This window comes from Echinococcus granulosus (genome assembly GCF_000524195.1).
Source record: "Echinococcus granulosus chromosome Unknown EG_S00145, whole genome shotgun sequence".
Taxonomy (NCBI): Eukaryota; Metazoa; Platyhelminthes; class Cestoda; order Cyclophyllidea; family Taeniidae; genus Echinococcus; species Echinococcus granulosus.
The window spans coordinates 141,171-164,217 of record NW_020170525.1 but is presented as its reverse complement, the minus strand read 5'-3'; the positions used below and the strand labels follow the sequence as shown (position 1 = coordinate 164,217).

The 23,047-nt window shown below is 40.4% G+C and overlaps 3 protein-coding genes across 3 annotated transcripts; 2 read left to right on the top strand and 1 right to left on the bottom strand. All coding sequences in view use genetic code 11, as the record gives it.

Moving 5' to 3' along the window:
• Positions 1-1,651: 1,651 nt before the first annotated feature.
• Positions 1,652-5,689, top strand: EGR_09379 (Pre-mRNA-splicing regulator female-lethal(2)D; the record flags this gene model as incomplete). The annotated part of the gene is made up of 7 exons (XM_024498628.1): positions 1,652-1,710; positions 1,744-1,820; positions 1,948-2,054; positions 2,140-2,384; positions 3,417-3,571; positions 4,178-4,290; positions 5,474-5,689. 7 exons carry the CDS (start codon positions 1,652-1,654, stop codon positions 5,687-5,689), a joined length of 972 nt encoding a protein of 323 aa, XP_024346967.1.
• Positions 5,690-9,257: 3,568 nt separating this feature from the next.
• On the top strand, positions 9,258-13,786 carry EGR_09378 (WD repeat domain phosphoinositide-interacting protein; the record flags this gene model as incomplete). Its single annotated transcript, XM_024498627.1, has 6 exons — positions 9,258-9,330; positions 9,377-9,439; positions 9,558-9,756; positions 10,084-10,683; positions 13,464-13,582; positions 13,674-13,786. The coding sequence occupies 6 exons, from the start codon at positions 9,258-9,260 to the stop codon at positions 13,784-13,786; spliced, it is 1,167 nt and encodes a 388-aa protein (XP_024346966.1).
• Positions 13,787-20,280: 6,494 nt separating this feature from the next.
• Positions 20,281-22,382, bottom strand: EGR_09377 (Transcriptional repressor CTCFL; the record flags this gene model as incomplete). The annotated part of the gene is made up of 2 exons (XM_024498626.1): positions 20,281-20,359; positions 21,283-22,382. The coding sequence occupies 2 exons, from the start codon at positions 22,380-22,382 to the stop codon at positions 20,281-20,283; spliced, it is 1,179 nt and encodes a 392-aa protein (XP_024346965.1).
• Positions 22,383-23,047: the final 665 nt, after the last annotated feature.

Below are 23,047 nucleotides of genomic sequence, written 5' to 3'. Positions count from 1 at the left end.
GTACGGCAAAAGGGTGCAACAAAGAAAGTGATACGAAAAACAACTGCGAAGCCGAATGACTTCTAAAAATAAGAATCCCAGCAGCAGACCAACGAGAACACCAACACCTCCGGCGTACCCAAATATCGCGCCACTGACGAAATATCCTATGTCCCGCCCAAAGCAAAGAGGTTTTCCACCCAGACAGGTATGTTCAAAATGGATGTAGTAGGCAAATTGAACTCTTAATTCAAATGTTGAAACAACCGAAATTGTTTATCTAAGAGGGCAGGCGAAAAAATTCATAAAGTCAAAACACTGATGCTTTGATGATAAAGAAATATTAAGTTACTGTCCAGTTACAAACCGAATTTTTAAAAGCTTTAAGATTGTTAAATCTAACCTCAGGAATATGACGGAGCAGTTGCAAAACCTACACCATTTGTCCCACGCAGAACTAAATTTTCGTGGCCTATTATTGAAACAGTGTATCATATATTCATAAACGGCCACTGTGTATGCTTGTTGGCTCCAAAACAAATGACTAACCAATCATTTCATAGAGTCAGTCTTGACTGCCTTATCAATTTGGAGGTTTCAATTTGATATTTGCAAGTCATAATGGGGATTTGTCTGCTTGGGTGCTTGTCTATGTTGATTTCAACTACTATTATTAAGACGAGTAGCTAAGAATGCCACATCTTTACTGGGTCTGTGAATATGGATAATCAGCCGTTAACAATGCCCGAAGGGAACTGAAGTTTGTCTCCCTTCCCTAAGTTGTAAAATTCACTCCTTTATAACTCCAACTTGAGCAAACCATCACTTGCCTAAGTTTGGATGAAGATTAATACTCGGTACAACATTAAATGTGCGCAACATTTGGCTAGTTGCAGGTTTGTTGTTAATAGCAGCCTTTCGAATTTTATAAGTTTTATAAAATCATACTTTCGTATTGTTTATATCCCTATATTGCAACTTATCTCAATTATTGAGTCTTCCACTTTCGGCGAAATTACTTTTGCAACGCTTTGCTCTAGTGCTTCTACAAAAAAGCATTTTGATGACTATATTGTGGAGCGAGACTCCTCGGTCTCCGCGTCCCGGTTCCTAGCGTTCCTAGACAAGCCCGGTTGGTTTGCTTTGGACATCTTTATTAAAGACGACAAGATGTATAGGGAAAATACAATATTCAAGAAGGAGGGGAGCCGCAGTCACTAGGTAAGGGAGAGGGCGATCCAGTTACCAGGTTCGAATTTCCTGCTTGCCTCCTCCCTGAAAGGCCAATCCAAACAGTATAAGTATTACAACATTAGCGCTAAAATAATCGTCGCAGACTAAATGAGCCTTTTTGCAGCTTCAATGGATGATTTCTACTTTCAGGTTTTAATATTGCTAAGATGCTTATGCTGCAAGGTCATTGGTGGATGTTGGACTTTGGTGTTCGAAATTGGCAAGTAAAAAGCCGAGGTCTTGTGTGTTTTGAAACCAAAAGCTCTGAGTTAGGTGTGTCGCTACGGTTAGTTTTTTACCTTCCCTAAGTTACAGCAGGCGAGTTCTAAGCAATGATGTGTCCCTTTTTTCCTACATATCATTAGTATTCTTGAGCATTTAGACATCACTAGCATATCGGTTGAAGTAATTGGGGCAATATCTTCGTTTACCTCAAACTATGACGGCAAATGAAGCCTCAGCGCAGCCAAAAAACTCACTTGCTAGCATGGAGCTTTTGTAAGCACCTTCTTTTCCTTGAATTATTCCTAGGGCCGAAGAACAAACTATTACCATCAAGCAGTTGGAATTGAAACTCAAAAAGATTGAAGAAGAGAATGAGAGGCTAAGTATGTTTTTAAACCATTTTCGTTTTGCTAATTTGGATTGCAAAATCTAAGCCCTCTCATCCAAGATAAGTTTTGGTATCTGGACTTTGTACGGTTCCAATCTTTGACTGCTTATTCGGTGCTTTAGTTGAGAAACAAAAGGCGCAGGAAGAGGACTTGTCTAGGAGAGAGACAGATGTGATTCGACGTTTCATTGTTAGTAACGTTCGGTTGGCTCATGTCTTGTCGGTCTTGGTAGGTTATTATCCTCTGCTGATAGGGAAATAAGGTTTTTTTTCTTTTGATCCACACGTATTTGTATTTGCTGCCACTTTTACAGCCCAGCAAACTGCGCCGAAAATCATCTGGTTCTGAGTTTGATTACGATGGCGCGGATGATCCTGCCGATGATTATGGGGAGGCGGTAGGATCCGTGCAAGTCAAAGAACTAATCCATCGACTAAATGTTCTCGACCCTGCCATTGATTTCGTGTATCAGAAGGCTTGCGAAGCCGCACAGTCGGGTAAAATGCGTCTCCAACAGAGTTATGATGATCTCATTGCTTGGAAGTTTACTCCTGACAGGTATTTTTCCCTTTCCTCCCGCGTATTAATTGTGATTTTTCTTCATGCTCACTAATCGACTGCTAATGTTCTGTTTTACCGTGAATTTGTTGGTAGACGAATTTTATTCGTTCTAATTAGATAGTAATACCAACTTGAGCGTCTCAACGCAAAATGCAATTTCAAATTTTTTTTTCTGGAGACACATGAAAGGCATCGTAGTAGTCTTTCATTCACCTGTGATTTCACCACCAAATACTTAGGCGAGATCGCGTTCTCATTACGCGCCTTTTTGAAGCAACTTTATGGTTTGTATATCCGGAATAATTTTTGAAATTTCTTCGGTGCACACTGATATACGTCGTGGCTCACTTGAAAGCTTGAAGAAGGGGTCTTAACACTACCACAGTGCTCATCAAAATATCTTCCTGCTTGGATAACTCATTCTCCCCAAAAAAGTGTTTTTTTCTGTTCAGGCAAGCAACTTTGGTCCTTAAAACGAACCTCATGAAAGTTTCAACCTGTGTCCATAAAATTTAACAAAGTTGAGTGTGTAGCTTCAAATTTGCTTGGGTATTGACGTTAGAATTCGACGCGGTCGGTGTTCTATCACCGTTAGGTTTTATAAATGAGATTTAGTCTAAAAGCAACAGAGGGTAAATGGCTTGACCAAATGATGCTGAAACGACACCTTTACCCTAGTTATGACTTTTAAGCCATGCAATCCCTCCTTGTTAACCATTATCTCATACCATCTAATTATCAAACGATGATCGACCACCTTCGACCACGATTTCGTTTGCCGCCTTCAGGAGCATAATGAAGGCTTTAACTCGATCATCGTTGATTTGACCATTTTATACTTTCCAAATCGTTTACTTTTAAGTTTGTTTTTAGCGCTAACTTCTCCTTACGAAGCCTCCTACAGCCAAATAAGTTGTTAGAGAATGCCATAAGTTCCTTCCTAAATGAGATTTGCATGAGCTTTTTCGGGTGTTAAGGGTGTGACGGCCTCATCTTGGGTTGCCGTTTTCCTCTTACTCTTTTCGAAAGTGCATCAGGGAAACGCCTTATGGCATGCATGCGGCAGCTTTTGGAACAGAATAAGCACCTGGGAGCCATCAATCAGATGGATCGCCTCGCGGCCTTGGAATCCGAAACGCAGGTGCAGGTTTCGTGCATCCTGGAGTACATGAAAACTGCTCAAGGTTGGTTCAGATATGTATCTTGTTTCTTCCACACATTTGACCCTTCAATTTACCTCGTGTGGGAGCTTATCATATCGGCCTGTCCTGCTGTCTCAATCGCGGCGACGGTGTTAATATCATTCAGGCAATTAACAGTAAATGTATCTAGTTGTCTCGGCTGTTTCTGGCTGCCTTTATGGTTGAAGAACTAAAAAGTTACCGAATCATTGCATTAGATGAAGACAACTTTGAAGTCGTGCATGTAGTGGTTCTCTGCGTCTAAATGCTTTTGTTTACCGAACAAAAATGGATCGCTTGATGCATCCACTTGTATTCAAACCAGTTTTTCAGTAGATTGACACCTTGAATGTAACGATTTCTTGTTCCGAAACAATGTGCTAGAAGCGCTTTGCTTGTCTACTGGGATCGGAGCATTGCGAATTCATTTGCTATTTAAAACAGTCTTTGCATTGCATGTCTATGGAATTAATATTTATAGTCATGAATATCTGAGGTCATTTTCGATCTCACCAAGTTTGTTTTTGAGACAGTTATGATATTTTGCTTAAGGGCTGAATGTTTAAGACTTTTGTCGTTGCTTTATCAATGTTCTCCCGCTTTTTATAGAACTTAATGCAGTCCTTCAAGAATCTTCGACAGATCTGGATGGGGTTCAAAGCAGTCTCTTTACCTTGAAAAAGCAGCTGAACAAAGCTGAGTCACTCGTCAATGTCCTTAAAGTATGAAGTTATTTCAGTCAGCCATTTGGAAGTTGCTAAAGCACCTACAGAAAGGCCTGTTCTACTTTATCTTGGTTAGAAAATTCTTCAAAAGTGTCTGAGTAAAGCATTAACGGTCACCTCATTCTGATCCTATTTAAGCCTATTCAGGATGTGCCCTCATGATTCACATATTAAATGCGTATTAGTAATCCCGTTCCCATTCATTCGTTAGAAATTTGCTTGCGAGGTGTTCGTACTACCGGCTACGTTTTCTGTTCTTCTAGGTCAAATTTTGATCAAATGTAGTGCTTATTCCCTTTCAGATTCACTGTTGATCTGCATGTCTACTAGGATGATTTTATGAATGAAGTATATAGGAAGTCATTTTTTAGGCTTAACGAATGTATAACCTTATAAAGCTTAAACCTTTTTTCACGGTAAACATTCCTGATGTATATTGGTTGCAAAACTTTCATGAGATCTCCCCATTGATCGTTATGTTCTGCGTTAAATGTACCCACTATTAAGGTTTCTATGAATGGGTGCTATAAAATTGGCAGTATCCTCCCTTTTTGGTTGTAAGGCATACCCTGAACTCGTTTCGAAAATAGAGTATTTTATTATTACAATTTATCCAAAGAGAGGTTAAGTGTTGCATGTTTGTTCAGAAGTTCTCCATAATGAAGTTATGAAAAAAAATGCTTGAAAGAAACGGCTGCTGAGGTTAGTGCTCGTCGCTAGCTGGTTGAGTTTCCAACCAAAAGCCTCAAGAAGGTAAAGAATTTGGAGTAAAAGCATCTACTGCTTTAGTTTAGGGTACGCTATACTACGTATGCCCTCGAAGCACACGAAGGGTTCCGCATCTGGTTCATTTTCCTTCACGATTGACCTCATGGATAGGGGAAGTTTTAACACCTATAGTGCATTCCTACGAGATTTTGTCCAGTGAGGAGAGGGGCAACGGGAACATTAGACGTGAATGTTCCTAGAGTTTTGAGAATAAAGTACGAGAAAAAGAAATTTTGATTTTCGTAGCGCTAACACTTAAAAGCTAGACGTAGTGGCGTCTTTTGCGTTTTTAGGAAATATAGCGAATTAAACGGAGTAATTGACGTTAATCGGACCGTTTGTTCAGTAAATAGACGTTTTACCCTTAATACACATTGATAATCGAACCCCTGTTTGGCTGTTCATATTTTAGGAAGAATACGAAAAGGTTAATCCCGGCCAATCCGATTCCCTAATAACTGCAGCTTTGACAAGGCTTAGCCAACAGGCAATGGCGGCGGAAAGTGAGAACACAGAGACGGAGGAAGTGGAAGGAGGCAAACCGCGGGAGGATGGAGAGGCACAACCTTGGGTCGAATCTACGCCAAGCACCGCCACCACCGAGGCCTCATCGCACGAACCTAAATAGACCCCTCCTACTTTCCAAACCATCTCTTTGTACAAATTACTTTGTGAAGAAACCTGTAAAAGTACTTTTCCGTTTTTTTTTTTACTTTGTTGTGTCCTTAAGGATGCTACATTCCGCTCCAGTTGCAATGAAATTTCGGCCTTCACGATTTCTGTCGCATCGTAAATGTGCATTGTCACTCAAACTCTAAGCTATAGATATTTTTTGAATTCTTTTCGTAAAGCCGTAGATAATTCAAATATACCGTTCAAGAATACGAAATCATGCCCTAAAAAGCCATCTTAATATCGTGTGCAGCTTGTTAGTTGGGGTTTGTGGTTCTAGTAGCTCAACCCTTGCAAATGTGTCATTTACTTTGCATAGCATCAAAACAACGGAAGTTGAAGTAAATGTGTTTTTGCAATCATGCGTAACTGAGCCGTTTTACTTTAAAAACGGTCAGCTTACTGAAAAAAACTAGCACTACAAGCTGTTGAGTTGTTTATACAGGCTGTACTAACACTCAAAGGAATCCTGTTAATTAAGTGCATTTGGTAAAGTTGTTGAAATGAAGTTTCGTAGTGGGATTCGAAACAGTTTGAAATTGGGTTTTCACGGAAAATATTCATAGCTGGTGGTTCGGGTAACACCTGACGTTACCTACCTCACCTTCTCAAGACTTTCTTACTCATCTGAACCAGAGGGCTATTAGCTAAAACCGTTTGAACGTAATTTCGGATAATCTGCAATTAATCCGTCAAGGTGGATGAAAGAAGGCTGTCTAATTCTCTTGCTGCTCAACATGCACCGATGACCGTGGCACATAATCTTTACCCGGTTTTATTACGATTGCTGATCAATCTTTTATCCATTCGAAAGCTTCAGATTCTTCTACCACTTTATGCGAGTTCTCAACCTATTTCCAAAAAATGCTGTTTTATACTGGCCCCTATTTATGGCATAACAATGGCAGCTTTTTAATCTAAAATCAAATATGTAGAATAACTCAGTGAGGCATCAGGAAGTGGCAAATTGCCGATCTTACGATGCGCGGTTAAACTTTTTTACCATCAATGTCAAATGCAATAGTTTTCCTTCTACCGGATGAGATTATTTGCTCTTGTAGCATTCAATTTCAGGTTTTTTGGGTTCATGGAAATGACCAAACCGGAGATGGGTGCAGGGGATCGTGAATGTGTGTTCAGTGCCTCTAATAGGGCCACCGCGGCTCTCTCTGACTACATTCAAAGGGCACTTTCCGGCAAGCACTTTTGTACCCTTTTCTTGATGTATTTAAAATCATCTCTGCTTTGATCAAATTACACCTCTTTCTGTTATACTTTAACCAAAATGGACACTTGGGCTTACATTCTGAGTTGGACAAAAACACCAATTTACCATGAACCCATACGGTCCACTTCGTTGGTTGTCTAACCCGTAAAGACCTATCCATTGAAAGCTGGCAAAAACTTACGATGCTGCAGTTCACTAAATTTATTCTGTATACTTATCACTAGTAATCGAGATTCCGAAATACCTTAAGATGCCTTAAATTTACCTAGAGTGATGCATTACACAATTGCGAAGTCACCGTCATGGTTAAAGTTGTTTGCTTTCTCATCACTACTCTTTCCAACATTTTACAGGTTCAATAATTCCTTGATATAATCGACACTACCTTCTAAGACAGCCCTATTTATCAGTGGTTAACCTACTGCAATATTAGTTCAACACGACGTTTCTTTTTCCATGCTTTTTTGTAGTAAATGCCGATAGGATATCTCACCTTAATGATCTCAACACAGCAGCTTACAATAAGTATATGAAGATTGCAGAGGCTACTAAATCTTTCAAGGAAAAGATGATCCCAGTCAATGAGCAATGCAAGTATTTTCACCTTACTTGGACCTTATGATTAACATGATTCAGAACGGTCTTCGCCATTTAAATTCACTCACGTAGCAATTTTAGTGATGAACCGAAGGTAAGACGTATCATCTGAATAGAAACCTGACCTCATTTTCCTTTCATTTTAGGTTTAGTGTTAGCTAAGCATTTGGAAATGCTTGATAAAATATTGGAGAATGTGAGCGATATGGAGAAGAGGGTTGTACAGCTGGATAATCTAGTTACTGGGTTGGGTAAGTGGAAGGTTAGGTTCAATCTCGCTCTGATATATCACATATTATGATCTCTTCTTTTGCCTTACAGAAAAAAAAAACAAACGCCCACAGGGTAGCAAGCCAGACTGTGATTAGTGCATCATACTCCAAGGGTATTCAGTTAAAACTTCATGTCTTATATTCATTTTGAACTTGATTTTTTTACGAAAAAAGTATCTTACTAATACGAGGTGGTCGTTTTGAAGCGAATGGATGTTGTGCACAAGTACAGTGGATATGAAATTCCCTTTGACGTGAGCGCAATGGTTTATATTTTTCTACGTTAATTTATCCGGTTACCTAAAAATGGTACACAGATTATTTCAGTCAAGGTAGTTAGCAGTGCAACTCAACTCCTGCAGAAATATAGAACTAGACATTGGTTTCTGGCGATGCGTAAGTGATGTGTTGGTGAAGGGGGGGAGTGAATGCTTCTACAGTTGGTTTTGGGTGGAAGACAGACTTGCAGGAATCAGTTGCGTCTTAGTGTGCTGAAATACTTACTATGATTGCTTTGGTAACTAAAAAAGGGGAGAAAATGACTTTCTCTGTAAGATAATGATGCAATACTTATGTTGTTTTAATAGACCTTTCAGTGAGGAGGCAAGCAGAAAATTGGAATCTCGTGGTCAGATTGTCTTCCCCCGTACCTAGTGACTACAGCTCCTCTCCTTCTTGAACACTGTATTTTCCCTCACCATCTTGTCACCTTTAATAAAGATGTCCAAAGCGAATCAACCGGGCTTGTCTAAGAACGTAAGGAATAGGAAATCGGAGACCGATGCGTCTGGCTTCACAATGCTAATGTCTATTTTTTTGCGCTAAGATTTCAGCGTCGGAGATTATCTATTTTTGGATCGGTGATAATATTTTAAGAGTTTTGGTGCAAATATGGGAGCCAGAACCAAATTTGAAGCAGAAAGCATTGTCTTAGCGAAGTGCCGTGTGTGCGATTATGAGAAAAATGCAAACAGAACAACAAAGGTTACAATTTTTTGGCCTAATCACAGTACTGAAGAAGCTTTTTTGAATTTAGTGATTTTGATGCCAGTCTTGTAGCGCCTCGAGACTTCCAGAAGTTATTTGGGTTACTGGCATGGCCTGAAGACCAGCCCACCTGGTATAATATAGTAGCCAAGTCAAAAGTGGTTCTACATCAAAGCTGGAAATTAGACAAACAAACAACGTATTAGCGTCTTATCACACAAACCTGTCAGGATTCAAGGAAAACCCAGGCAGTATTTCAAATAGAAATATCTTTCAATTCATTTTACCCCGCTTTAATTTGTAAAATACGGACAAGTTCTAAACATCTTTTTCTTTGAATTACAAAGCTTAGTTATCTTCAGCACTTTTACTGTTTTCCAGACTATAAGTATAGCGCGTTCATTTAAAGCGTTGAGGTGTTGTATTTCAGTGTGCGACCAATGTCTATTCGCGTTCTACCCTGTGAAAGCGGAAATAGTTCAATAACATTCATAGGCTTCAATCAGGACTATGGTTAGTTACTTATACTCATGTGAGCTCTCTCTAGGATGTTTTTCAGTCGGCTTGCAAAATGGCTTTCGAATATATAATACCGACCCACTAAAACAGCTTGAAAATTGTGGTAAGTTTACGCGCATTCAACTTTCAGGACTGATGAATGCTCATCACTTTACTCTCAGTATCGTGTCACCTTCGCTGGGCATTCTTCAATGCTTCCAATTTTTCATTAACCCCTCTAGAATTCAACACTTGTGAGGGCTCTGGGGTTGGTTTTGTTGAAATGCTTCTCCGCAGCAGCTTTCTCGGTCTTCTTGGCGGGGGACGTCAGTCAATGATACCCAACAACACCGCCTGGGTGTGGGATGGTGTTGAACAAAAAGTTACTCTTGAACTCACCTATGGAAGTGATGTTCGTGCCGTTAGACTTCGCAAAGATCTGTGAGTTATATGGCTGTGGCATATCATTCATTGACTTTTATTTAATAAACACATTAAGGTGCTGGAAAGTAGATGCGCATTGATTGGTTTTCCCCACATTTTTTAATTTCTCTGAACTCCTGCTTGAAACCCAATCGGTGAAAGGGCAAAGTCTCTTGTTGAGTACACTTCTATTTCCCTATTTGATTTTCGTCGAAGATTGCACATTCAGTGGCCAGTTTTAAGTGCAGATATGCTAACTGTAATTTCTATGTTTTTCAGCAATTAAGAGCTTAGTTTCCTTTGAAATTGTGACATTACCTTACTGATGACTCCGTTCAAATCCAGAATCGTTGTGGTTTTCGTGAACGCAGTAAAGATCTACACCTTCGGTTCATGTCCAGAGCTTCTCTACCAGGCGGAGACAGCGTCAAATCCCCAAGGTCTCTGTCACGTCTGTCAGAATCCCGAGAATCCCATTATCGCTTTCCCCGGTCGGCGTGTGGGTATGGTGACACTAGTTACATCACCACTGACTGCATCAACAACGACGGCGCCACCACCACATCATGTGTCGGCTCATCAAAATCAACTGGTAGCACTGACGATGAGCGCGGATGGAGAACAACTGGCCACTGCTTCTCAGCGTGGTACCCTCGTCCGCGTCTTCGACACCCGTTCCTGTGACCTCCTCTACGAGCTGCGTCGGGGCTCAAACGCCGCATTTATCACCTGTATAGCCTTCGACCATGCCACCGCCTTCACTACACGTCGTCTGGCCGTCGCCAGCGATCATGGTACCCTTCACATCTTCTTCCTCGACCCTCTTGAGAAGGGGACGTCCTGGTCCGCTGGCGGTGTCGGTGGTGGTGGCGGAAGTGGTGCGGCCAGCTCGAGGCGTCCGCCCCTGGGTCAGGATTTTACACGTCAAGCGGCTCAGGCTGGCCGGTGAGTTCTTTCAGCTTTCTCTGAAGCCTTAATGTTGTTTAATCTCCCATTACGCTCCCAAACTGCAATCGTCAAATTCGCTTGATATCTTTGCGACCTTTCCGCTGGTGGAATTATTCTATTAATTGTGAGCATTGAATCCAACAAATTAGTGCGAACGGTCTATCGACTGCTGATTTTAGGATGCAGTAAGCAAAAGCGTTTTATACATGAAATCAGTGGTTTCCGATGTATACTCTGCGCCTTATTGATGGTGGCGTAGCCCTTGAATGAGTGGCGTGTAAATGTTTTATTTCTTAAGGAGTAAAATGGGGTCTTCCGAAATATAGATCAAACAATTATCCAATTTCTTCTAGCCTGTTGATTCTGAAATTCATAACCCCTACTAGTGGCTAAGCCGTTGAGTAGGTAGTCAGGAGCAAGCATATTGTTGTCGAGGCCTAATATGCTGATTGACTAAAGTGATAAATCTGCTTTTAACTTACTGTCTCACCTGGTTGCTGAGGCTTAGTAGTTTTTCGTTTTTTTATGAGCATTTCTATTTGTCAGTCGCCCAAGACTTGATACGTTGTTATATGAGTTCTCTACTTCTGCAAATTGCCAAGGGAATTAGTTCATCACTTTGGAAGCACAATCCTACACCATTTATGTTTAAATGGTATGTCATTAAGACTATGTGATTAAGACTTGGAGTCTTCGGGATGGAATGACTGGTATTTTATAGTCTCTGTTCTTCTTCGTTTTCTCTACGGGAAATGCTATCAATTTAACAACCGTAACCGATTACTGGTAATGAACTTAATTGTGGTCGTTTCTCAAATGTTTACTGTATGTTTGAGACCTAACGGTCTAACAAGACTTCTAAAATGAATATTTTTTGGTCCTTTATTGCTAATTATCCCTTCGTCTACCTTAATTTAACTCTATTGTATCCTAGCGAGCGCCTTATAAGTCCATTACCTTCTGTCAGTAGGGTCTCCAGTGCACGAACTCCCATTTGCTGCGCATGCTCATGTGCGACTGTGGTGTTCTTCATGCTTGAAAATCGGGGAAAACCAAGAGAGTGGATATTGCGCCTTATAAGTTTCTTACGGTTGTCTAGTTATTCTATCAGAATAATAATTGTATACTTCCTAGCATATTAGCAAAATTTCGGCCTAAGATTTGCCGATTTTTTTGGCCTCTAGGAAAGAAATGTTGCACCCTAATGAACCCACGATATCTACTTTAGGATAACTTACTTTTAAATGGGAAAAACGTCATACAGACACCGGGCACAAATGTTTGTGTGTGCCTGTTACTTGTGATTGTTTCGCGTAAGATTTTTTTGTTATGAACTGAGTCTAACTCATGGTAATTGGCTTTATCTCATCTGTTCATTGGATGTTAGATTGTCGGAGTGATTTACTTGGTTGTTACTTTGCAAATTCAAGAATTGCTAAATTTGTCTTTTTTTAATGGTCTCAAGATGTGAACAATAAAATTCTGAGAAATTTGTATGGTTAAATTTGATTTGAAACTTCTACTACATACCGTACGCACTCCATATGCATGATTGTTTAAGCCTGAAATCATATGACATTTAAAATCGAGATAGCTTCAATCTTTTCCTTTGAAAGCTTGCATCTCTCATTTCCCGCAGCGTTTTTTTGCAAATGATATGCTTTGTGGTTTTCGCTTTAGTGGAGTTCATTCTAAAAATGCCGCTGATTATGCTCCTTATGTCCTAGACTGGAATTTAAATTATCCTTACAAACCCTGAGTCGAGTTATTTGCGCCATTGAATTCGTCGGTTGGATTCATGAGGAGTCTCCTTTGATCTGAGGCTCTCTTCCTTGTCTAATTGGATTCCGAACAATTTATTCTGAATGTCAAGTCCACGTGACCCCCGGGGACTTTTAAGAAGTCTATCTTTAAGCAGCTTCCATTTAGTGGTATGATCACCCATTGAGAATATGACAATGAGGTGGACTAAGGAGTCATTTAACAATTCATTTAGACGATTGTTTGGATGCACAGCTTCTCTGTGTCGGTAACCTTGTGTCGCGTATTTTATTATATTTAGAGGAAATTTGACCTCGACATTAATAATGTGCTATATGGAAGTCGAGTTGGCTCATACGTTATTTTCTTCCCTTGGGTTCAGCACATTTTAGCTCCAGAATAGCATTTCATCAGAATTGCAAGTTTCAATTTGATTTCAATGGCACTGGAAAATATTTTTTAACGTCTTCCTAGTCGCTCCTTCCAACTACCTATTTTGATGATTCCAAATTGCCTGCCTGGATTCTTCGTGATACTTTTTCAAATCTATCTACGTTAGAGGTACATTTCCATTCTGTTATTCTTTGTCATGCATAATTTTAGCATTGAGTCTTCTCTTAGGCATTCTGCTGACCATCTTTATGGTTCTGCTCTTTTGCGCCACTTTTCCCACATTGTTCGGTGGATTCGCCCTATTTTTCACTGAATTTGAAGATTAAGCACGATGCAGTTTGACGCATAACAGATAACCTTCCCCTTCTGTGGTATCGTTGAACTTACCACAAAAGCATGGATGGTGTCAGCCACATCCAGTGAATCGCTCTTTTTGTCTTCGTAAGTTTCCATAAAGCTTAAGTATCCTTGATAAGTAACAACACGGTTGCAAGCTCTGCAAATCCTTTTGTTTGGGGATTATTGTGTTCTTGTGTAATGTGATGAGTTAAAGTTTTACACAGGGATTTTGATGGATATTTCACGTAACATTAATTTCGAACTTTTTTCTCTCCTGCCTCTAGATCGGCTAGCCTATTACCGCGATACTTCTTCTCCACCTTCAGTCATGTACGCTTCTCATTGAATACCAAATTCAAAGTCATCTGTGCATTTAGTCCATCCAATCCAGATACCTTGATTGGTGAGATCAAGAGCGATGAAAAACATCGCCCTTATTCTTCTACTTTTTCCCCAAATTAAGTAGCCAATGTATTTCTGTCTTATTCTTTTAGTCCTTGCATCGGAAGGCACCTACTCAAAGTACAATTTCACACCAAATGGTGTGGTAACCAAAGAACAGTCTATTAACTTTTTGGATTTTTATGATGACGAAAGTGATTTGTGATCAATGTGACGCCCAATGTACACATCTTAGACTAAGTCATTGGGTTTGACTAATTGTTTAACACCTTATGAAACACTACAAACATCTTTTTTGGGATTTTCACTCTTCTCACCACGTTTATTATACGTTTTTAAAGTTGGGGATAAATCTTAAGCATCTTTTTAATATTCGTTTGAAAATTTTGTGTATCAATTTGTGTGTTTACTTATGCTTCAGTTTGGGAGGGATGATTAAATGTGGTGTTGCATTTCAAGTATACTACTTTTTTTACTCTTATATCTGCTTGCTTAAATCAAAGCTTCTAAACAATTTCCAGAGCACTGCATGAACTGGTTATCAGCTATCAGCTTGCTTGGTCTGCTCTACCGTATCTTAGGCTTAGTAAAGCTATTGACAAAGCTCGAAGGTATATGCGATGCAATCTTGAGGGGTTATTTATGGATTCTTTTACACTAGCTGTACCAAAAGACGTCATGTAGAATCATGTCTGCGCTTTGTGAGTCCTGAATATTCACTGATCTTTTGATCCCTTACTTTGGCCTAAAGTCAGAATTTCATTGCCTTATCTTTTGACTTAAAGGCTAACTTAAAGCCGTCTCTACTTGCTCCCAATTACACTTCATTGTGCCGAACTAAAGGTGAATGCAAGCCGCTACGTGCTCCGATATGCTTGCGAATTTTTTTAAAATGTACCAATCAAAACGGTCTTGGAGGATGGAAACAGTAATTGCAGCTCTAGACACTCCAGAATTCAGATGCTTACAAATAAAAACTGAAGTTCCCCTCTCTCTATCCGAATTTAAATAAAATTTGATGGTGATTATTCACCTAACACTTTACTCCTAACGAACAAAGATACCTTTTTGTGGGGAAATTTTGCCTCCATTATGATTGCTTTATTCAATCCGTTATACTCTTTACCATAGTTTGAATCCACCCAAAAAGTTGTTAGTGATCATTAAAGTTCCATTTTAACACGATGGAAGTGAAATTTTGTCCCACTAATCATTAAATTGGGCTGGGTGATCCTAGTATTTTTAAATATGATAACATTTTTCGTTCAACCCCTACGACAGCACAAAGTGTTAAACCTGGATTTCATCGTACTTTTTATTAAAGTTAACGATAGTTGTGCAATCAGGAGTAATTAAAAATCAGCAACTTTCAGAAATGGGTGGAAGAGTTGACAGTTGTATACTGTGTAATTTCTGGTGAGAAAGCAAAGCACCCATCATGCACTTCTCTATAAAAGACTATTTCATGGAGACCAGCATAGCTTTGAAGCCGAACACTCTCCTACTTTAGCAGGAATTAGGTATTTAGGAATTCGCAAATTTTATGGGGAATTTCAGGAAAGTTGGAGCGGTTAGCGAGAAAAAAGGCACTTTAGGAATGCAAATGCTACGAGCTTTTGAGATGATGAGATGACTGCGTTGCATGAATGAGCAAGAACTACAAATCTTTAAAAGGAGCTTCCGCTTGTACAGTATCGTAACAACCTTGGTCCTTGGTCCATTTGCACAGCTTCTCTTATATTTGATCTAGTCACTCGCGTGTTAGTTAAATTTTCTCCAGAATAAAAGTTTGAATTACTTAATGAGCAGTAGTTTTCTGTATGTAGAGATTGCAGCTACCAAAAATTTGACAACCCGTTTAACATGGTTTTATAGAATGATCAGACATTTTAAGCAATTATTGTTGGTGAAGTTACCTGAACACAGTAGAATGAACCGTAATAAATGTGAAAATAACCCCCGAGTCACGGCATTTCCCACTAAATTAAGATGGTTTTCATTAATCTAGTGCTCTGTACTGAAAGCATGAATAAATTTAGCTTTCTTAGGACCCATTTGATTAATTTCTTTTTTAAAAGGCGAAAAGTATAGTATGAAGGGTAGCATCATCAGCTAGAGAAATACCGTTCCGTTTTTGCGTAAAAAGGCGTCAACATGAAATGCACTACTGTGGGATCACGATCCCATTTGCATGCGTGGCCATGAAGAAGGTTGATACTTGCGTCTAGACAAGTGATGCTCAACCCACCGTTATTCAACCTCGTCTACATGATCTTAGCCACTTTTGTAACATGTAAAACTGTGCGACTCTGGTAAGTAAATCTTTCGATTTTCTCTGCACTCCTTGCTCTGATTTATGGTAGTCTTGAACCTTCCCATCTCCCTGAATCCACACTTCCAGTTTAATTTCAACTCCAAGCTCCTGTATTGGAATAAGGGGAACTAATTGTTCGTCGTAAGTGTAGATCATTCCCTTATTCCGGTGATCTCTATGCACCGGAAGTCATTTGTCTGCCATGTAAATTCCCTGTCCAAGTGCATATTTTGAAGACAAATCCTGTCACGCATAACTCAGCCGTGTTTTGAATCAAAGATGCTCGTTTACATGAATTAGCGCATCATTTTTATTGTCATAAATATATTGGATAGTGTTGTCGGAAGTCTGAAATGCCATTTTTTCGAATCAACAATTGAAGTCATCAAATCGTTTCTGGAAATTTCTAAACATTTACCCAGTTTAGAAGAAATAGATGAAACTCTAAGCGCCCCGGTACCATTGCCACCATGTAGTTATGTAATTACATTTATAGTATCTTCAAAAAAGGACAAAATAAAATTAATCTTGTATATTCCTTTAAGGTAAGCCTTATTTAGGCTATAAACACAAATCAACATTGAAATAATTGAAAAGATTTCGATTAACAGGGTGTTTATGTAAATCAGATTTCCTTTTGTCTCACCGGGTGTTGCCCATTAAGCCATTACTTCGATGGGAAAACAAGAAGCGATTATCCTTCATTCAGGCACAGTGGGCAGCTCTGTAGCAAAACTTTTCTAGACCGTTCATGGCCAGTACCACTTTCTTTGTTAATAACCTTCCTACAGAACGCGGAACCGGGGAAATCGCCAAAGGCAAACGTCATTTCCAGCCCTTTTGCGATGGATCGTCACAGATGTACTTCTTCCGCCTCGCTAGGGCTTATCACGCAGCAATGGAAATCAGATTAGATGTCCTTTAAGAGAGGAGTTGCTTTTCGCCGCCACTCCAAGACTTTCCTGAAGACGAGGGAAGATATAATACTCGGGTACAATTCGTATTGTCAACTTGTGAAAGGACTGGAGCCACTGGTGTGGTTCAGGGCCAAGCCCACCCAGCGAAGGTACAATGGCGCAGGCCTAAAGTGGCCCCTTTGCTAAAAACGAGCGTTAAACAGCCAACGTGTTACAATTCCTAACTTAAAATTACAATACCGTCACCATTCCCAGTCATGGTTGATCTACCCATCGCTGAGATCACGCCGCTATAGTGCAAATTTACAACGATAAGGTGGTTAAAAAGTACTTTGAAATCCGTTCATATAAACAAGGCACAATAGAAGGATAAGGCAATCAGAGGAACACTTTAGGTTTTATGTGGAAGTATGCGTCTATTTTTGGAAGCATAAAGTGGATTTGTAAGTAGTACTCTCTGTTTCCGTAGACAAGATCCCCGACTGCTTCCACATAAAATAGCGTGATTACGCACCGGATCAGTATGACAAAAAAAGTAGTCACTGGTAAACATTAACTGTCAGCCCTGTTTTGTGGATGGGCATGTATATGTGGATAGAATATTTGTGTTTTGACCGGCCCCGCAAATGCTAGCACACTTTTAACAGTGAGTTGGTGTTAGACACAGACAACTGTGCTGGTGTTTTGCAAGCTCTGCTGGGTTGAGGTCAAGATGAAACACAGCTCTAGGCCATTGAACTTGACTTAATAACTTGTAGCTCTCCAAAATCTGCTTTTGTGCCGCAAAACAGCATCACGATTACCAAGCAGAAGCCAGGATGACCCCTTTTCCATTGAAACGTAAATTTATTCATTCAATTAGAAGTGGTGGGCGAACTTGAGAAAAAACGGTGGTGAGATCACTTTCGCGAAACTGAAATTGCATTATTATAGTGTAATACTTTCACTGTTTCCCTTTCCCACCTCCGACTTCAGATTGGGATGATTGAGTAGAGGAAGGCATCCTATATTTGCGTATTATGGATGAGTATATAGATGAGTTCGCCCCATTCTTGGAGATCGGTGAGATCCGCCCAGCCAAAAGTTTGGTGTTAATTCACTGCTTGTCACCTGAAAGGTATATTCGTACAAATATGTTTTACATGGGAGGATTCGTGAAGTACAGCTATTGAAAAATGCTAGTATTATTCATTTTTAGGTATTAGCAAATAGTTCGAAATCCTGATTGCATAAGTGGTTATTCAAAAAGGGATATTTAGCTGCATTCAAATTATTTCTACTGTAAAATATTAACGTTAACATTTTCCACCCCATACACTGAAATGAGAATTCGTTGGTGGAAATTGGGCAGAGCCTTCAAGAAACCAATCCATTCATAAGGGCCATCACAACTTTGCAGGCAGTGAAGAAGACGTGGAGACTGCATCACTTCCCGAAGATGCAGAACTTTCGAAATTGCCTCTCACAAAGTACCACAGTGGATAACCCTAAAACTTGCATGTAAATTACAGTCTATCAAATTAAATTTTTCGCACATGCGAGATGTAAATTTACTATAGAGGCAGATTAAGATGTACAGCGATGTGGAAATCTAAGACAAGTTTCAAAACTGCTTTGGTAAAAATTGAAGCGTAACTGACAAATTACTGTAGGATGCTGACGAAACGTACCTCACCTAAAGATAACCAGAAACAGCATTGTACTCATTTTGCAGAACGCAATCGAACACCTTTTTAACACCTTTGAAGATGAGAACTGTGGTTGATAAGTAAAAATGTGTTGCTAATGGTTAACCTCCTTGAGCTACTCACCTCGCGACTCGTGAGAGCCATGATTCACAAGTTCGTAGAGGAAAGACACATAAGCAAGTGTAATACGATAGTAGTTTATCCCTCGGTTCTGGTGAGGCGCCACTTTTGTACTTTGAATTAGCCCCCTTGTACCTCGCTGGGTGGGCTGGCCTTTCGGGCCATGCCAATAGCCCAGACACCTTCTCTGTACTGAATGCATATTCTGTCTTCTTTCGTCTTCAGGGAGTCTCGGGACGCTACATTGGTGGTAGCGGAAAGTGAACCCGATCTTAAAAGACATGTATCCTGGTTTTCCACTTCTGCGTGATAAGCCTTAGTGGGGCGGAAGAAGCACATATGCTACGGATGGGAGAATGGTGATGACCCCTAATAGAAGGGTTGGTGTTGACGTCCACCTTTGGCATCTCTCCCAGTCCCGTGTTCTGCAGAAAAGCTATTAACAACTGAAGCGACACTAGCCGCCAAGAGGGATCAGTGACGTTGAGGTCAAGTATCCCCTCAGTTGCGCACTAATTTGGTGACTGGCACGGTCGGATCGTGGGTGTTTCTTTACAGCACTGACTACGTTGTAATGGCTGACGCGGGAGGTTGACCCGCGGGAGCGCCGGGGACGACGCTCAAAAGAGGAGGGAGGCTATGTAATACGACAGTGGTTTATCCCTCGGTTCTGGTGAGGAGCCACTCTTGGACTTTGAATTAGCCCCCTTGTACCTCGCTGGGTGGGCTGGCCTTTTGGGCCATGCGAGTAGCCCAGACACCTTCTCTGCGCTGAATATATATTCTGCCCGAGTATTTTGTCTTCTTTCGTCTTCAGGGAGTCTCGGGACGCTACACAAGTTTTGTTTGTTTACGAAGTGTTTAATGTACTAAAAAAGACCAGTTGGCCCTGATACAGCTTTTCCACTCCCTCTTCTGCTTCCAATTCTCGTACGTCACTTATGCAGTGACTTGCAGTGATCTTTTTGGTTGTCCGGTTAAAAAAAGCTGGAATGTTTGATGAAGACAGACGTAAGGAAACGACTTTGTCACAGGGACGATAACTGCTCTACTAAATAATGCAAAGCTTTTCCAAAATTCAAGCATAATTATGAGGCTGGATGAAATAATGCAAACTAAAGAGAATAATTCGAAAGGCAGAATCCAGACAAGGGTGATTGAAAGTTAAAAAAGTCAGGATTAAAGCAAGTGCTCCAAAACAACAATACCTAAGGGACCCTATATGTACAAGTGATTGCAAGACGTGACTTGTTGAGTCGCTTGAGCAAACTGTCTTCAAATGCACTTGTCAAAATTTTTTAGTGAGTTAGTTTTGAAACCCATGTCATGTACCAAGGCAAAGATAAATAACTGCTTCCACTTATGTGCTTGCCGTGTGAAATGGAATAAAAACTGATTTCACAATGTACGATGAGTAAATTACCAGATGGTCATGTCAATACAATAGACAAATTAGCTCAGCTAATGACAAATAGTTGAGGAAAGGTTAATTCCTCCCAGTAAATGAATCAGGTGCAATTTTGAGTCATTTAAGGTAGTTCAACGAGACCCAAGTCCTGGGTGCATTTCTTAAACAAAATGGAAAATCATCAAGGGCAAAATACGGTTATCGAACAGTTAGTTCGGAAGACATGGGAAAGGGAGGGGAAGGAAAACACCCTCAGCGGGGACCGAAATCACCTTTTAGATTTCCTATGGAGGATATGAGGTCAATTGAGAAAGGTGCCGTCTCAGAGGTACTGTGAATAGCAGTTAAGACGATGAGAATGGCATACAATTCTACCGCCTTGTTCTTCTTTTCTAATCACTGAATCGTTCACTGCTCCCTTGTCAACAAAAGCAACCTTTGTAAATAATGATGGACTTCTTTTATTATGACTGTTAAGGCAAAATCACAAGACCACAATACCTCTGCATTCTGTTCCAGCCGCCAATTTCTTTTACATCAAAGAGGGATTGGAAATTCAATGCTTGCCACGTTTTACAAAAAAAAAGATCCATGTACAAACTGTTACACTAAGTCAATGTTTTCCCAACTATTTTTAAAAAAGTTTTTAAAATTGTCAGCTAAAATGGCTTCCCGGATAGAAGAATCTGCCGACTCCAATAGCTTTGTTTCATCTGCTCAGGCCCTAACTAACCTTTGTCGAATTAGCGACTAACTTTCGTTACCACAGTTGCCAACCCAAGTGCTTGGATTTCGTGATGGAGACTCTCGGCAAAGATTAACACAAGAATTAGAACCCCGTGTCTCTCATTTACCTAGAGGTGTCTTTGTCCATCCTCGTATGATTACAAAATACTTATGGTTAAACTGGGACGTAACCACTATCATACGGAATAAACTGCAAAAAGAATTAACGACAATTTTGAAAAGCGATCAAAATACTTCAGTCCCTAGAGAAAGCTTCTGAAGTTCCATAACTACTTGCGCGATCGTAAATTACAATCTACTCAAAGATCACAAAGAATAAAAAGACGCGGTAGCTTTTCAAAATTTAAAACCACATGCTCAATCCACACCTGCACTTACCAACAAACACGTAAAAACCCTTAGTCGGGACCTGATATTCTTTTATCATATGCAAAATAGGTACCAAGATGAACATGGAGGGCTCAACTGGAAGGAAAGGATAGGGGTAAAACAGGAGGAAAAGCTCACAACATCCGATCAAAAGTAGTGCCACAATTTTTTAGATGGTTCTGGTACTCCAGTTCTGTGATATAGGTTCCACCACAGGTCACACAGTTGATCTTGCTCTCCGGATGCTTTCGTAGGTAATGCGACTTGAGAGTGCAGTTCTGCGTTGAGGAGTAGTGACACACTCGACAGATATACGGTCTCTCCCCCGTATGAGTTCGTATGTGCACAGTGAGATGACTCTTCTCTACCGTAGTGTAAGCACAGTGGGGACAGAAAAATGGTTTCTGTTTAGTATGCTGGGCCATTACGTGTTTACGCAAGTGAATCTTCTGCCGATAAATGCGACCACAGAAGGAGCAGCTGAAAGGCAACATTTTAGGAGGATAAGAAACCTTATCAGCTGGAGGATGATCGATAATAGGTTGAGGAGTTGGTTGGAAGGATAGATCATTGTTCGGGGAGGTAACGCAGGGTGGCTGGATAAGACTATTGATAAAACCTAAGTCTTGTGAAACAGGACTCTTATCAAGGTCCACCGACTGCTGATCGGGCAAAGAAAAGAGGTTTGACGGTGAGAACTCTTCCATTACGTGAGGATCGGACAAACCGTCTGTCTGACAGGAGGCCGATGCCGTCAGTTGAGGACACGATGATGGTGGTGGAGCTGAACTGCAGGAGCAAGAACCGACTGCACACAAACACGAAACACCTGCCTGCGAACAGCAAAGACTGAGAGCATATGAAGAGGAGGCATTGGTGACATCAACTGAGGTCATCTGCCGTAGATGCATGTCCAATTTACTGCAGGCAATTTTGTGAATAAGGCGCAAGCTATCCTCCAAATTTAAAGCCATATTCAAGGTACTGCATGAGTTGGGGGCGTATGAAACGCTATGAAATTTGAGACCTGAATTTCCAGCTTCACTTGAGGAGGCTCGACACGAAGTCCTAGGGACTTGGGGTGATGTAGATGATGGTGAGGCGGCTGTGACGAGAGGTCCCTGAAACAAACCACCTGATTCACCGATCTTTTGTGGAAATTTATCGAGGTTAACGTTCGCTAGTGAGCTGTCCTGATCGCGAACACCACCAATATGATCATTAGCAGAGCACTCCATCTGCTCATAGGAGAAAAGTGGAGTTTTTAGCCCAGCACCTGGTTGGCAACTTGTTCTGTCTGAATAGTTAAGATTTCTCACCAATTTAATTCCGTGGTCATTTTGAACATGAAAAAGAAGGGGCCACGGACTATGGAAAATCCGAACACATTGAGAGCACTGTAAACCCTCATATTTACTTTCAAACAAGGAGTTAGAACAATTAGAACGTTTGTGTTCAATGAAAAATGTTAGCTCGGACAAAGGAAACTCCAAAGAACATGATCCGCAATAGATAAAGTCGGGCCGCATGATTCAAGAAATGACAAACTACGAACAGACACGGGCTATTAGCCGGCCCTTTTTGATTGGCCAGAGGCATGTCATACAACATCAAATATAAAAAGGGTTAAGAAAATTTAATTTGAAGTTGATTAGAGACATACTCCTGGAATCAAAATTCTCAAAGCAGTGGGTGTTCACCTTCACATATTCTGTACACAAAGTGTGGGGAAGTTATTTTATTAATGTGGGCGACAATAAAACAAAAATGACAAAAATAGTGCCAGAACAGTATCAAAATATACAGAGTCCTTAAGTATAAGAAGGCAGTAAGCACAATGATGCCGGAAAAACACTAACGTAAATGTATTCGATCATTACCTGCTTGGTAATCAAGCAACAAA